The sequence below is a fragment of the Gastrolobium bilobum genome, unplaced genomic scaffold (assembly GCF_033153095.1).
Source record: "Gastrolobium bilobum isolate Gb01-03AN ecotype WA unplaced genomic scaffold, APGP_CSIRO_Gbil_v1 utg4343, whole genome shotgun sequence".
NCBI lineage: Eukaryota > Viridiplantae > Streptophyta > Magnoliopsida > Fabales > Fabaceae > Gastrolobium > Gastrolobium bilobum.
Window position 1 is genome coordinate 6538 of NW_026899174.1, and position 17709 is coordinate 24246.

The 17709-nt window shown below is 36.9% G+C and overlaps 1 protein-coding gene across 1 annotated transcript; it reads left to right on the forward strand.

The window, feature by feature from the left end:
- The first annotated feature begins 12773 nt into the window (after nucleotides 1-12773).
- Nucleotides 12774-13595, forward strand: LOC133287974 (putative F-box/kelch-repeat protein At3g22730). Its single transcript, XM_061485675.1, has one exon. It carries the CDS (start codon nucleotides 12774-12776, stop codon nucleotides 13593-13595), a length of 822 nt encoding a protein of 273 aa, XP_061341659.1.
- Nucleotides 13596-17709: the final 4114 nt, after the last annotated feature.

Sequence of the window (17709 nt, forward strand, 5' to 3'; positions counted from 1 at the left end):
TTCTACCATTGTACATCGCGATGTAGCGTTTCAGTGGGATGGCTGTGAGTTCTCGGTAGATCTGATAGGATTGCCGATGGCCAACCTTGAGATTATTCTGGGCATGGATTGGTTGTCTAGAAACTGTGCTTTGATTGATTGCTGTGCAAAACGCGTGGTGATGTCTCCGTGTGATTCCACAGCTAGTTCCTCACCATATATTTCATTGCTGCAGGCTAGGAAGGCCTTGAGAGCAGGGGCATTTGGTTATGTCATGTTGGGAGGTTTGGTGAGTGGGACACAGGAGTATATCACTGGCATTCCTGTGGTGGGGAGTTCCTCAAGGTGTTTCCTGAGGAGATTCCTGAGTTTCCGCCACAGCGGGAGATAGAGTTCTCCATTGACTTGTTGCCTGGTGTGGGGCCGATTTCTTTGGCTCCATATCGGATGTCGCCACCAGAGTTGGCTGAGCTTAAGAAGCATATTGAGGATCTTTCGGCGAAAGATTTCATTAGACCGAGTGTGTCTCCTTGGGGAGCACCGGTTATCTTTGTGAAGAAGAAGGATGGGACAATGCGATTGTGCACCGACTAGAGGCAATTGAACAAGGTGACAATCAAGAACAAGTATCCTCTTCCTCGGATTGATGATCTGTTGGATCGCTCAGGGGTGCTTGTGTGTATTCCAAGATTGATCTCCGGTCCAGATACCATCAGATTCGGGTGAAGCCGGAGGATGTCCCTAAGACCGCGTTTCGTTCGAGATACGGTCACTTTGAGTATTTGGTGATCCCGTTTGGACTCACCAATGCGCCGGCAGTGTTCATGGATTACATGAACAAGATTTTCCAGCCGTATCTGGATCAGTTTGTGATTGTCTTCATTGATGATATTCTGATCTACTCCAAGACTGAGGAGGAGCATGCAGAGCATCTCAGGATTGTTCTGCAAGTGCTGAAGGAGAAAAAGTTTTATGCTAAGCCTTCTAAGTGTGAGTTTTGGCTCAAATCAGTCAAGTTTCTGGGGCATGTGATTTCAGCAGATGGAGTTGCAGTGGATCCCAACAAGATTGAGGCCGTACAAGATTAGGAGAAGCCCAAGACAGTCACGGAGGTGAGGAGCTTCTTAGGTTTGGCAGGTTACTATCGGAGGTTCATCAAGGGTTTCTCCACGATGGTTCTCCCTTTGACTCGCCTTACCCGAAAGGAGACTCCATTTGTGTGGACTCACGAGTGTGAGGCGTGCTTTCAGGAGTTGAAGGAGAGATTGACTTCTTCACCTGTGTTGATCCTTCCTGATCCTGAGGAGCAGTTTGAGCTTTACTGTGATGCTTCGGGAAAGGGGCTGGGCTGTGTGTTGATGCAGTCTGGTAGAGCTGTTGCTTTTGCTTCGAGGCAGTTGAAGTCTCATGAGGAGAACTACCCGACTCACGATTTGGAGTTGGCTGCGATTGTTTTTGCTTTCAAGATTTGGAGGCATTACCTGTTTGGTTTGAGGTTTGTGGTGTTCAGTGACCACAAGAGTTTGAAGTATCTTTTCGACCAGAAGGAGCTGAACATGAGGCAAAGAAGATGGATGGAGTTCATAAAGGATTACGACTTTGAGTTGAAGTACCATCCTGGCAAGGCCAATGTGGTAGCTGATGCTTTGAGCCGGAAACCCGGGAGTTCATCCAGTTTGTTACTTGGTAACTTTGATGTTGTTGAGAAGTTCCGAAACCGGGCAGTGACCACTCCAAGTGATGGAGTACTTCTCGAGTTGGAAGCAGCAGATGTTGTGAACGAGCTGTTAGAAAAGATCAAAGAGGCACAAGTTCAGAGAGAGTGCCTGGATTATGTGAAGAACCAAGACGATGTGTCTTGGAATGGTGAGGGATTGCTTTTGTTTCAGCAGAGGATTGTAGTTCCTCGAGGTCCGTTGACAGAAGAGGTTATGGCAGAAGGCCATAAGGGTCAGTTTGTTGTTCATCTTGGTGCTACGAAGATGTACCAAGACTTGAAGAGAAATTTCTGGTGGCCAGGAATGAAGAAGGACATAGCTGTGTATGTGTCCAAGTGTTTGATCTGCCAGAAGGTGAAGATTGAACACCAGAATCCGTCTGGTAAACTTCAACCTCTTAAGATTCCAGAGTGGAAATGGGAGAGCATTTCCATGGACTTCGTTGTGGGTTTGCCGAAGACTCAGGTTGGCTGTGACTCGATATGGGTCATTGTGGACATATTGACAAAGTCTGCCCATTTTCTTCCAGTGAAGATGAGCTTCTCTATAGAGTAGTTGGCCAAGCTTTATGTTCGCGAGATCGTGAGGCTTCATGGGGTGCCCGAGAGTATCATTAGTGATAGGGACCCGAAGTTCACATCTCGGTTCTGGGAGGCGTTGCAGGGAGCTTTTGGTACGCAGTTGAGACTGAGTACAACCTATCACCCTCAGACTGATGGACAGACTGAGCAGACTATCCAGACCTTAGAGGACATGTTGCGGGCTTGCACGGTTGAGCAGGGCTCGGCATGGGATAGGTACCTTCCATTGGTGGAGTTTTCGTATAACAACAGTTTCCATGCTAGCCTGGGCATGGCACCCTACGAGGCGCTCTACGGTAGGAGGTGTCGTACACCTACCTGCTGGTCTGAGGTTGGGGATCGTGAGTTGTTTGGCTTGGACTTTGTCCAAGATACCACCCTGCAGATCCAGATGATCAGGGAAAAGCTGAAACAGGCGCAGAATCGTCAGAAGAGCTACTAGATGTCAAGCATCGTCCACTGGAATTCAGTGAGGGTGAGCACGTGTTTGTGAGACTTTCACTTGTCACCGATGTTGGACGGGAACTCGGAGTGAGGAAGCTGAGCCCGCGGTTTATTGGGCTATACCAGATTCTTGGTAGAGTAGGACCTGTTGCCTACCAGCTTGCCTTGCCTCCGAACCTGGCTAACATCCACGACGTGTTTCACGTGTCTCAGCTTCAGAAGTACATAGCAGATCTGTCGCACGTGGTGCAACCGGATGATGTGGAGGTTCGGGAGAACCTAAAGACTCCCGTCGGACCACTAAAGATTCTCGATCGTGGCGAGAAGCAGCTGGGGAGCAAGATCATTCTGATGGTCAAAGTGCAGTGGACCAGAAGGACTCCTGAGGAGTGTACTTGGGAGCGAGAGGACGATCTTCTCCGGCAGTACCCCGAGTTTCGACCAGGTATGTTTCTGATTTTGAGGACAAAATCCTAAAAAGGTGGGGTGAATGTAAGAACCCGCACCGTTAATTAAGGAATTTAATTAATAAATTATGAGAAAATAGGAAATGATTCCATAATTGACCCTAATAATTATTATGAGGCTTTAATAATGATGGTAAGTGAGTAAAGAATGCTGAAAGTCGCTTTTCGGAAGAAAAGTGCAGATACTGGTTCTGTTAGTCGGTATAAATGTGTACCGAAAAAGTATCCCGGAAAATTATATTAAGTGCATGATAATTACTAGAATAATATGTAGGACTTGTAAAACGAGTTTCAAGTCCAAATAATGAGAACTGGTGCTAGAAACCGGTACTGGCTTTGAAAAGCGCGTACCGGAAAGGTGCTCGGAAAAATACAAGAAAAATATGTTAATTCTTGTAAAATTGAGTAGGTTAAGAATCCAAAGTTTGGGGTTAAAATGCTAAGCGTAGCCATTAAAGCTAATACTGTGTGTTAGTGACTTAACCGCCTATATATACTTATGGCACTAAACCCTAGGCCATATTGGAGGCTGCCTACGTGAGTTTTCTGATTTCTCTTCAGCCTTGTGCCTCCCATTTCCACCTTCATCTCCTTTCCTCTTGTGAGCCAAAGGTGTCACCTTTCTCCTTGTTTTTGCCACTTAAACACTTGGGTGTGTGTGGGGTAATCTTGGTGGTGAGTTGTGAAGCATTTCTGAGGATATGCTTGCTGTTGGTTGAGAGTGTTTGGGGCTGTATAGTCTGAGTTTGTGTGAGTGGGGCTTGCTCTTGGCTTCTTGAGCTTCAAGAAGCCACCTTTTGGCACAAAGGGTCTAGCTTGAAGTGTATTTTCGTAGCCTTGTGAAGCCAGAACCTTAGAGTTGCATTGGAGGCTTCCTTTCTGCTTCATTTTCGATGTTTTGAGCTCTTGAGGTGAGCCATGATCACCTAAGTATCATTTTGAGGCCTAAAGCTTGTTTAATCTACTAAAAAAGGAACTTTAACCATTTGAGTAAAAGAATGTGTTTCTGGGTTCATAACATGTTGTGTTATATCTGTTTAGGGAGTCATTGGACTCCCAATCGCGTTTGGACACTTAAATTTGGGATTATGCAGAAGTTGGCTCGAATTTCTGCATTCTGTTGAAAAAGTATTCGAATACTTTTCGTGTAGTATTCGAATACTTGTTCATCAGGTAGTCGAATACTCTTGCTGGAGTATTGGAATACTTTTTTGGGAAGAAAAGTATTCGGTTACCTTTGAAGAAGTATTCGAATACTGGAAAGTATTTGAATACAGTAAAGTTTAGTATTCAGATACTGAGGTATTCAGATACTGGGGGCTTAAGTATTCGGATACTGTCGAGTATTCGAATACTTAAGAGAAAGTAATCGAATACTTTCTGGAGGGCTGGAGTATTCGAATACTACTCGTGGAGTATTCGAATACTTCCTGCAGAAACAGCATATAATGAGTTAAAATGAGTAAGAAAGACTTAATCACTTAATGTAATCTGAGCTATGATTATTGATGAGTAATTATGGTATGGGCAGATTGTGATTTTGCTGTTTGTGGGCCTTGAGCTGTGTGAACTCTCACTACAAAAAAATAGGTTATTAGTGGAGGTTATTTAGTGGAGGTCAAAAAAACCTTCACAAAACAATGTAATTTGTGACGAATTTTAAGCCTCCACAATTTATTGTTATGCTTTTCTATTTTATATTGTTTTATCACTACAAAAACAGCTGTGTGTAGCCACGATACTTTAATCCACATATTTTCCAACAGCGGTGTGTAGCCACTATAGCTCGCCCCTTTTGTGAACTCTGATTTCTTGAGCTCTATCTTTCTCTGCTAGGGTTTTGATTCATGCTTTATTCTCGAGCTGTTCTTCTTCTCCTTTGCAAAAATGGCTGCCATGGTTCATTCCTTCTCTCCTTCTCGCACGTCTGCGCTTCTCTTCTTCAATTGCAGGTTCTTCACCCATCGCGATTAACTTGCAATTTCATTTTTTAAATTTTTTATTTCATTTTTGAATATGAAAATCTAGTCACGAAAATTATAGGCATTTAAGAATTTCTGGTATGTAGATTCATAAATTTCTCGAATTCAAAATCCGTGACCCATTTTCAAGTAAATCTCTTGTCCCTTGTTTCTATTGCAATTCATGTATTCGGTGAAATGCGCTAGTGAATTTCTATCCGTGTTAACTAATCAGAATGTGTCTTCAACAATGAGCATTTGAAGGAAGACCAACAATGAGAGTATCCCAAAGCGTAACATTACTATTATTGATGAAACTTGTGTTTTCTCTTTCTCAACCTGCAAGAATTAGCATTTATTCTTTTGTATTATTGTGAAAATAATAAATATCTATATTTGGCATTGCAGTAAGAAGACAGTAGTTGTGTCTTTATGTATATGGTTTTAGGCATTGATGGACTGGTCGATATGAGGCTCATTTGTGGGATAAGAATTGTTGGAATGAATCACAGAGCAAAAAAGGAAGACAAGGTTCTTAATAATTAATTTACTCTTCTCATATTTTCTTTTTCTTTTTCTTTTTCTGGATTTTTTTCACTTAATTATTTTATTTATTGGCATGTTCATTATTATGTTGTCTTGGTTCGTGATGGCAATGAAAACAACTGGATGCAGTATATAGCAATGCAGTATATAACATTGTATATACCATGATGATGTTGATCCACCCTCATCCCCCAAAACCAATGTTTTTTTTGGTTCTCATTGTTGCTTGCCATAAGGTCTCACTTGAAGTGATTATAATTTTAAAAAAGAAGGGGTACATCCCACATTTATTCAAGGAACATGGCATAAAAGTGAATCTTTTCATGCGACCCTATCTTTATTTAAACCTATCAATATCATATTTATGTAAAAGATGAAGGAAGAATACTATATACAATATTGACTTTGTACTCTGAAAGACGAGTAATAACTGAATATCACAATTAAGTTATTCTTAGAATGCAGCAACTGATTAGAGGATCCAATACTTACATAATAAGATAAATTAAGGCTCATTTTCACAAGGATTTGGTCAATATTTCAATTCTAATTGTCCAATAGTACTAAGCAGTGACCAAAAAAAAGTTGACAGTTTCAGCCTTTATTCTAGTCAGTAATATAGTATAGAATGATAGTAGCAAGATAGATTTGTAACAAATTCCCTTAGAAGATCCTGATTTTCTGGGTATATAGATGCAATGTGTTGTTGAATGGTCCTTGCATATGGTCCTTGCCTCTAACAATAACCTTTCTGAAGTATATTTCTTTTGTCTTGAGTTATAATCAGTGTAATGATTGTTTACCCAACTTATAATCAGTTTCTTGAGTTACCCAACTTGTCTCTTAGGATGCATTCCTTATTAATATTTTATGTTAAAAAAGATTTTATGTTCATTATTATTTATTGGTCGAAAGCAATGTTATAGTACAAAACGCAGTATATACAAAAAGGATATAGTATAATCACTTAAATGACTCAAGTTTTAGGCTTTTAACATAAGATAATATAGCATAAATTCGACCCCTTTGTTCTTATTATTCCTCATATATAAAACTACTTATGTTAAGATGAATTTTGCTTTACTCGCAAAATTTTCCAGCTTCACCATTGACTATAAAACTATCATCTGTTTGTGTTTTTTGTTTTTTGAATGTTTGATTATTTGTTGTTTAAATCATGAGTTGTTTGTTAGTATGTAAACTTCTTTAGGCCATTAAAAAAAGGAATTTTGGTCTGCCTTATAAAAAAGGAAGACACAAACTAATTCACGTTCTCTTATAGCTCCTCTGGTGCTCTCTGACAACTTTGGTTTATAAGAAAAATGTAGAAAGGTAAGAAAAATACTCATAATACAACAAAATTTAAGTGCCATGCATGATATCAATGTGTTTGGTTTTGTATATTGATATTGATATATTTATATCATTTGAGTTAATAATGTGTGTCCATTAATTCTTTGAGTTACACAGGTGGATCCATAAACGATGATATATAGATATAATTAATATATCATTTGGAAAAGATGCAATGCAAGGTTGTCTTCCCATCATACCAATATGAATTGGATTGGTATGAATCATAGATTTTGTGATTTCTTGCAGCTAGGCAAATGGGGTTCAAAGATAAGAGATGAAAGCAATGGGACTCTCGATGCACAGAGGGACTTTAATTTTTAATTTTTTGTGTTTTCTGCATGTGTCATTTGTTTTTTAAATTTTTAATCTTTATGTTAACTCAAGCTCATTGCACTATCATGCAGAATTGTGTTTTCACTGGCATAAGCTACAACTCTCCCACTCTTGGATCTGCCATGAGCAACTTGACTCCAACAATTACTTTTTTGCTAGCGGTCATCTTCAGGTAATTAGGTTCTTTTCTTTTACTTTATCTTATATAATATAAATATATAGATAATGAGTTTTCCTAACAAATTGTACCACACTGTTTATATAGTATAACTAAAATCTGCTGCACGCCTCATGATTGTTTTGGATCTCGATCACACCATGGTGCGTTGTGTTGTGTTTTACTTACTTGTCCATCTTTTTTTTAATTCATATATGATTTTCTAAAACTTGCAATTTGCAGGTTGATCATCATGACTCTGACAACATTTCTCTTCTCCGTTTCAATGCCCTTTGGGAGGCATAGCAGTTGGTGGAGGAGTGGTATCCAAAGTGGCCTAGGATGTTGGTCTGGAATCTACAAATTTTTTTGTCCAGTAATTTGTAAATAAGTCGTGAGTAGGGACTGAGAGCAGCATTTTAGGAGGATTCTAAGACATGACTATTTTTTACACTTGATGTGGTGTTCCATTTGAATACTTGTTCTGATTTGTTTATTTGACAGAGAATTATAATAATTGATTTAGATATTTTTCATAAATGCAGGAAAAGTGGTTGAGATTTTTTTTTTTGATAACATGAGATTTTTTTTTGAATTGGTCAATAATGTCAATTTCTTTAATTATATATTTTTCTTGTTTAGTGTATTGTTAGAATAACTTCAATGGCTGCCTCCACTTTTCTTTAATATGCCAATTCCTTGAAATATGAAGTATTGCCAATTTTTTTAATATGAGTTATGATTGGTGTGCTACAGTGTTACTTTTTGATAATTAGTATTTAGTAATTGTTTTCAAGGAAATATTAAGAGATCAAATAAGTAAATAATAAATCGATTAACAAATCAAGTGATGTGGCCCAATTTTCAAGTTATGATATATAAACCTTTCAACTCTTAGATACTGGCAGTCTAAAGCTGTCACAAAATGTGATAAATAGTGGGGGTCTATGAGTGACAGAAAGTCCAACATATTGTGGAGGTTAGTAAACCTCCAAAAATAATACAAAATTTGTGGGGGTCTTGAACCTCCAGAAAGTGCAACATTTGTGGGGGTCTCGAACCTCCAGAAAATACTCCAACAAATTGTGGCACTGCACAAAAACCCCCCACAAACTATGTTGTGGCGAAGGCGGAACTGGAGGTCGGAGTGAATGCCACAAATGTCTTTTGTGGGGGTCAAAGACCTCCACAATATGAAAATATGACCTCCACAAATCACCTCATTTTTTGTAGTGTCTTGGTTTGGATAGCTAGCTTACAAGGTAAACTTTCGTGTCCTCGGTTTAGCCATGTTGTGGTTCAACCATGTCCCATGGGGGTATGGTTATATGCATGTTGTGTTACATGCTTTGAATATTTGAAATGATGTTGAGTTTTATGTGTAATGGCTTTTAATATGCATGTGTTGTTTCATCTTGACGGTAAGCCTGAGTATGTGGCGTCATACGATATGGTGATCCGGGGTGAATGAAAGTGGCGTCTTGCACTAGTGTGGGTATTTGGCGTATGTAAATCCTGCATTTCTCTGGCCAGTAGAATAGAATTGACACACGTGACATGATTATCTGCTACATTGCACTATTTTAGAACTGATGATGATGAACTGCTTTTGAACTTATATTGCACATGTAAGTGAGCTTGGGGTGGAAGATCCTTGAGGACCCCTTGTCTTACTGAGATTTCTTGTTTAGAGATCTCACCCTACGTTTGGGGAATGCTTATTTCAGGTTCCGGTAGTTTGGTGATCGATGCCTCTGGCGGCAGGAGGCCAGAGCTTAGTTGATGATATTATGTTGTATTGATGCCATGACTGGATATTGATGTTGTTTATGTTTCCACTATTTATGATTATGTTATGGTTGAGACTGATGTTGGGCGTGTTGCCTTATTTGAGTGAGCATGGGGATTGTCCATGACACTTTATGTTTGTACCTTTTAGATTGGAGTTGTATAAACTGTTAGATGGTCTGGTCTACGTTGTTGTAGTTCCGTGACTAGAGCCACACTTTGATTATCTATGTTATGAGGTATTTCAGTTAGCTGTTTTATTGTAATTACATACAAGCGATGTTTTATTAAATGATTAATAAGCAAGTTGGTAATGATAATGACATCATAATTGAAAAGAAAAAGATATTCTGCATTTTTAATTAAGCGCTGCTTAATACGATAGTATGATAACATTACCGGATATATACGGGGTGTTACAGTTACACAAGGAAATCTTAGACGGGTTCTTCAACAACCCGTCCAAGGAAGCAACAAGCATACATGCATGGCCCAATAACCCGGGTAAAATGCTGACGCGGGTTCTTCATGAAAACGCTGACGGGATCATGCACAACTCGTCGGCCAAGTAAATATGCATATATAGTCCGAGATGAGGAATACCGCTTGGGGGCAACCCACAAGTGGGATTAAAACAACTCAAGCGTATTCCTAACTCGGAGTAGCAATATGGTTGATGCTCAACCAGCAAGGCAATACGAGGGAAATGGCGCTGCACATAACGAAGGTCAAGAACTCGAAAGCAACACGTATGCCGACATTAGGAGGCAACCCGACAGTTCGAGATTGTACCCGGCCCAAACAGTGGGGTACGCAAAATATCTCACCGGGTTGATGCTCAACCCGTCGACATAAGGGGGCAAGGGACATCCCGCGAGGAAAAAATTCCCTCATAAGCGGAGCATGCAAGTCTATAAAAACGCAAACACATTTAGGGGTAAAAACCTGGAGAGATGCACTCATAAGTTCATCCCGACTACCCGGATACCCAGGTAGCCGGGCTGAGGGGCAACTGTTATGGACCCGTATAATGGGCCCATTAAGTAGCAACCCCAACAAGGGGCAATCCAAGATATGGATTGATGCTAATAAAGGATAGATATCCATCAAGGATACTAATCCTAATGCGACAGCATAGCTATCAGGCCTGGACTCTCACCATAGGAATCAAAGGCCCATCCACACTACCTACAGGTAACCTCTATAAATACAAAGGTAAACCCTAAAGGTACGTACGCTCTCTCTCTTACTGCTATGTTGTCACTGTGCGCACACACACACCCTATTGGCTAACGTCGTTATAGTATTCTGTGCACAGTGATCTGCTTGACTCAAGGGTATCTCCTAGGGGTGTTCATCAACCGATCCAAACCGATTCAAACCGCGGTGACCGAACCGAAAAATCGATAACCGAATAAACCGAAAACCGAAAAATCAAAAAATCGAAAACCGATTAAAAACTGCAAATTTTAATTGGATTGGATCGGTTTTTGGATGGGTTGATGAAAACCGATCCAATCCAAACCGATCCAATATATTGATTTTCCTCTACCTACTTGGGTCTTTCCCTAATCATAGCCTAAAAATTTCTAAACCCAAGACCCATTAACCCATCAACTAAACCCAAGAAAAAATCTAGTCACATCTCATCAACAAAATTTTATCTTTATAGAGCTTCATATCTCATTGCCAAAAAAAAACTATATTATAGTTTATTAATGTTTTGTATTTAAAAAAAAATACATTTATGAAGCCAATATATACAAAAGATATTATTTGCACAATAATCATGAAATAAATTTTAGGATTTTCCAAAAACCGAAAACCGATCCAATCCAAACCGAAAAAAATTGGATTGGATCGGATCGGATTTGAAAAGAAATCAAAACCGAATGGATGATTATATCATCAAACATAAAGGATTGGATCAGATGATTTTTGCTTCCAAAACCGATCCAATTCAGACCGCGAACACCCCTAGTATCTCCTCCATAGATATCTAGGAGAGGGCACTAGATCCAATATCAACGTACTAGCCTATTGGGCTAGACATCTCTGTCTCAAGGACAGAACACTTTTCAAAATCAGATATTAGTTTTACCTTTATAATACTTGAACTTTCATTCTTAGTATCGCTTATAAGAGTTGTTTGCTAGGTTTTTCCCAAATTTTATTAAAAGATAATGTTGTTTGAATTAATAAAAAAATATAAAAAAAAATTGAATTATGTCGTAAAGATCGATACAGAAGAAATAAACTTGTAGAAAGTGGATTTAAATATAATAAAGTTGATTTTATTTTCTAATTTATTTGATATCAATATACAACAATTAAATAAATAAGATAAGAATTTTAGATTAGGATTTAAAAATTAAATAAAAATAGATTTAAATTTGATAAAATTGGTTTTGTTTTCTAGCCAATCTCAAATAGATTTAAATCCTATCTAAATATCAATTTATAATAAATAAATAAATAAAATAAGAAGAATAGAAATAAGTTTTGAAAATTGGATACAATGTATATTTAAATATGATAAAATTTAATTTATTATGTAGTAAATCTCAAATATTTTTGATGTTTATCTAAATATCTAGCTATACTAATATATAATAAATAAGATATATTTTATTTTGTAATCAATCCATTGATTTGAGTAATTTTATTTATATCATGTTAATTATATTGTATTGTGATTTATGTAATGCAATTTATATATTGTGAGTATTTTTATTCCATTATATAATTTTTTATTTCAATTATAAAATTTTGAAATTCATCTAATTTCCCTGGGGAAAACAAATCCTGAATCTGCGGTTACAAACAATCTAATATTTTAGCATTTTTTATTAGTGCTAGCGAAATAGATTTGATCCTCTAAGCAAACTTTTTAGCGTATCATATTTGGCAAGTAAGTTGGATTATAAACGGAAACCCAATAACTCGACGCAATCAATCCAATATTGCGATAAAATTAATCAACAACCGAAAAATAAAAGTTAAAAGGAATCCGTTGCAGAGAAGGAAAGATTAACATGTTGGATTTATTTTTTATTTTGAAAGGATTAACATATCAGATTTAACTTTTTATTTTAGTTGTCAAAATACGTTAAATAGGATTACCCATGTAACATATTAAATAGTGTGTGCCTCTTTTGCCTGCTCTTTACTCACGTATCTAATTGTTTCACAGTTTTCACTTTTCACACTACCAAATAGCAATTGCAAGAGAATGGCGAGGGATTTAAGTGAAGATTTGGAGTCTGAGATATTGGTGAGGCTACCAACAAAGTCTTTGATGCGATTCAAGTGCGTTCAACGATCATGGAATGAACTCTTTAGAAATCACAGATTCGTGATGAGTCACATGAATATGCACATGTCAAAAGAGCATCTCATGGTGTTTCAATTTGATAGCAACACCCACACATCACTAACATGCCATGACCCATCACAATCACCTCAGTATATCAATTGCTCTTTCCCCGACAACAGCTTCAAATTTGGAAGGTCATACGGTTCTTGCAACGGTGTTTTTTGTCTTGGTTTTGTGGAATCCTAATACAAGAGAGGTCAATCTTATTCCTTTTCCTTCTCACACATTTGATCCCATTCATCAATATTATGGCTTCGGTGTTGATCCCAACACAAATGACTTCAAAGTTGTCAAACTCATCATCAATTTTCCTCATCATGGTTTTATTATTTCATATGCAGAGGTTTATGATTTTAGCACAAATTCATGGACCGTTATCCATGATGTTACTCTCCCCCCTACCAATAATGCTCTATTGCAACTCTATAATGGTTGCAATGTTCTTGTTAATGGTGGGGTTTATCATTGGTTGATTGGCTATGAAGATGATTTTGGTTCCATCCTTTGCTTTGACTTCCGCAACAATCAATTTAGCAAACTCATGGCTCCAGTGAAAATCTCAAAGACAGAAACTTTGTTGGTCAATGATAACATTGTTGAGGTTAATGGTTCCCTTGGTTATATTGTACAACATCTTAGGCAAGCACGGTTGGAGATTTGGGTTATGAATGAACACAAATGGACAAAAACACACAGCATTGTTTTGCCAAAGGAGATTTTAATCCTTGGCGTCTTGAAGGACGGAAATCAACTCCTTGGAAGAAAGGGTAAACAAAGGTTGATAATATATAATTTGATTGCTCAGCCTGTGCACCAATTTCCAGTTCAAGTATGTTTGGATTCTCCAATTGAAAAGTATGTGGAAAGTATAGTTCCCTTGTCTGCTTAGCTTAGCTAGGATATATATACTCCGTTATACATATCATCAAAATTGTTATCATTTAAATACCAGACCATTAGCCGTTTGTATTTATTTCGGGTGATTTTGTGAAAATAAATTGAGTTTATATTGTGTCTGTCTTTCTTGTTTTTGTTTTTCTCTTTTTCTTTATTATCTTTCAGTTATTTTATCTGATATTTGTGTTTGGGTTGGTTTGTGCATATTATGTGAGCTCGAGCGTAGGGGTGTAAATGGGTTGGGCTGGGCTGGGCTTTGGCCATTCTGGCCCAAGCCTACGTCAAAAAAAATTCAGCATATCTGGCCTACTGGCCTATTAAAGGCTTTATTTGTAGGCCAAGTTCGGCCCATTTTCAAAAATAAGAAAGCATGACATGGCCTACAGGCCTTGGGCCTCCCACTATATATACTAAGCAAAAAAAATAATTGTATAGAGCAAAGAAAGTTCCATTCATGCATGCACTAGTACTTCTCATAAGAAAAAAATGACAAACAAGAAAGAGTCAACATAATACCTCAGCTCTAGAATCTATATCATAGAGGAATAGAGTCAAAGAAATACGAAAAATAAGAAAAATACAATTACTGGATGCTGAAATAAAGTCCACAAGAGAATGTCATTCATCTAAAAATCTTTAAACCACCATCAAGACAAGGGAAAGAAGAGTATTATTGAAAGATCTTCATCAGTAACATCATAATCCAGCAAGGTACCCATTGCTCCATGGTATTAAGCTGCAACAGCATGTAAAATTTGGAGACATTAGACAAGTTTTCCTTTCATAAAATAAAATAGCACAAAAAGTAAGAGATATTGGTATTTGGTATTTTGTGTCTTTGCCACATAAAATAAATATTATTTTATTATTTTATTTTAATAAATTAAATAGGCCAGCCTACAAGGCTGTAGGCCGGGCTTGACAAAATTGGCCTATGACCTATTTATTAAAAAGTTTTTTTACAAGCTTAAGCCTACTCTACTTTTCTGAAAGGCCAGGTCTGGGCTGGTCTCAATGTAGGTCGGGCCGTAGGCTGGACTGGGCCAGTCTGGCCCATTTACACCCCTACTCGAGCGGTGGCTAAGTAATAAGTCATTTTTTATTTTCAGGATTATGATAATACTGCCCTACTGCTTGGGTTTTGTGGAAACAAATTCTCTAAAAATTTCTAAGGTATTGAAACGGAACTTAGGGGGGGAAACAATGTGGTTGATATCTTACTATTTAAACATGACTAGCACTTCTAACTGATTTATATTTTTTCTTCACAATGCAACAAATTCAAGAGGAGAAAATCAATGACTTACCAGTTTAGTCAAATTTTGTTTAAGCAAAACCTCCTTAATCACTTTGTTCATGTATGAACAACCACCTCGTCTGCCTTCTTCTTTAACTCCATGATCTTTTGCCTCATCTTCTTTCCTTTCTCTCTCACCATCAATTCATTGACCATCTTTTCCATCTCCTCTCTCTTCACAATGGTATAAACTTCAATCCCAACATCCCATTCAATGCAAATGAGTTTTAACCAGTATTGAATTTCAATCCCAACATCCCGTGGGGATTAGGTATTTTTGAAGAAACACAAAGTGGGGGCAACTATCCCTTTTAACTAAGATGCACCATAAACCCAAATAATTAATTTGTAGAGGTTTGAGTTAGCTTATTTTGTACTAAAAAATTTAGCCACAAACTTTCTTTTAAACATTTTGAAAAAACAAAAGAAAAATATGTTTTTTAGAACAAAATAAGTTAGTTAATTAAACTAAACAAGAATCTTTATTTGTGCTCTTTTATATTAATGAAGCTATAGATAACACTACTTGTCAATGTAGCAAAAGTTTTGCTTTCACTATATATAGAAATACTTGGGTGCTTCTAATCGAAAGAAAAATATTGGCAAATGGGTTATGTAAATACTTATACTTTAACAAAGCAAAGTGACGATTGTCTTGTAACTACTGCTTACATTGAGAAAAAGAAATGAATTTGATTCATAGAATGTAAGAGAACGATAGAAAGTCTGAAACTAAGAAACAACTATATATAAATAGAACATTACAAGTGCATTTACAGAACCCATGATTATTTAGACTCTCAAAGGAGCTCTAACAATCTGAAGACCAATATAAATATTCCTAGAATCCAATTAAAGAATACAAATCAAATGTCAGCCAAGTGCTACAAAATCGAAAACCAAAAACCAAAACCTGTAATCATTTATTGTTGGGGTGTGTTCCTCCTTAATGCTCGGTGGCTGATGACATTTATTGTTGAATAGCTCAATGTCTAAATAATCACCTCATTAAACTTTATTAATGATGAAGATTCTGAAAGAGATGAAGGGATTCTCATATGAAAAAGTGATCATGTGGTCATATTATTTGATCACAATCATTCATTTAAAAATCATTTATTTTTCTCGCTCTTTTTATCTCATCGTCAATGAGTGGTTATGATCAAATAACATAATCATATATCACTTTTTCACATAAGAGGAGATGAGTGTGAGTGTGAGCTGAGAGAATTTGATGGTACATACTCTTAGAGTGTCTAGGGTTAACCTCAGAACAATCAATCGAATATTGATTAATACGTAATCGATCGAACACTAGAGTGACTGGATTCTGGACTAGATGTAGAGCCAGAGTTAGGAGATGATGATAATAGATCTGAAGAAGATGCGGCAGGTGCAGGAGTAGTTTACTGTTGTCACGGCTGATTATTTCCCTTGTATTAGTTGTTCATTTTGTTAGTTTTGCTCGCTGTAGTTGCGCTAGCTTCTTGATTGGATGCGGAAGACATGCTTTGGATCTATTGGATGGATCAGGCCCTGCGAGAGGGCTCTGATACCATATTAGAACCTCATCATCGAAGGAAAATGCAAGAAAGTGATAGAAAGTACGAGAGAAAACTAAGAGAGAGATCTGAGAATACATTTCTCTTAATGAGATTTTGAACTAAAGAATCAATACACTAAGTGAGAAGAGAAGCTCTATATATTGACACTACAAAAAATGTGTTAATTAGCCACATTTAAAAATGTGGCAAACATTGAAAAAAAATGTGGCTAACATAATTTACCACATTTTGATTAAATGTGGCTAGAAGTGGTGTTGCAATAATTTAGCAACATTACTTTATTCACTTTGCCACATTTTGAGTGAGTGTGGTAGCCTTTTTGTAGCCACCTTTATTGTTAATTTAACCACTTTATAAATGTGGTTAAACTGTTTTGTTTGGCACAGTAGAAAAATGTGGCTATTTGTGCCTAAAACGTTTTTTTAACCACATTCATAAATGTGGCTAAATATATGAAATTCTTTTTTAAAATTAAAAATATTATGAATTCGATTAATATTACAATAATAAGGAAAATAATGTTGAAAATAGCTCAAACACGATTTAGTGAACACATCAAAATATGAACCAAACACTAAACATTATATTCTATTATCACTGAAGAATTTGTACAAACCATCATGTTTTAAATTTATATAAGCTAATCAAGCTTTCTATCAATATTATAGTGGAAAAAAATCACCAAATAAAACTAATAAAAAGTTTACTTATGGAACATCTATACAAAAAAGTATCTTCTCAATTTCATAAAAAAATACAGTAGTACAAATTTTCCTTATCATCCATTTAAGACTTGTTCTTGTAATCCATCCTAGTCCTTTGAAATGCCATCTACCATATCACACCTGCACAAATCAATTCCATATTATGTTAATATACTATTAATGAGCTATTATGATAACCAACCTCAAAACACCAATGTACAAAATCCTAAGGTTGCTTAGCTGGTGAACACAATCAAGGTCATTCATGTCCCAATAATCAATCAAGAACTCAGGCAGACGCCAGCCATAAAACAAATAAATCAAGTTTCATTTTTTTATGTTATGTGATATCAATTAATGGGTTCATCAAAAAGAACAATAATTGTTTTTTCATTCTCACACAATTCAAGAGAGCAGCTTTATCTGAATGTTCATACTCTATAAGCTTAGTTCATGTTTCATCTCAAAATCTGTATAAGAAGAAATTAGAAGACCCATATGTTCTTTTATTTATTTTCAAAGAAAGAACCACATAATAGA

Bases quoted from the DNA above. Each gene is read 5' to 3' on its own strand.
- LOC133287974 (XM_061485675.1), top strand. From the start codon at position 12,774: ATGACCCATCACAATCACCTCAGTATATCAATTGCTCTTTCCCCGACA.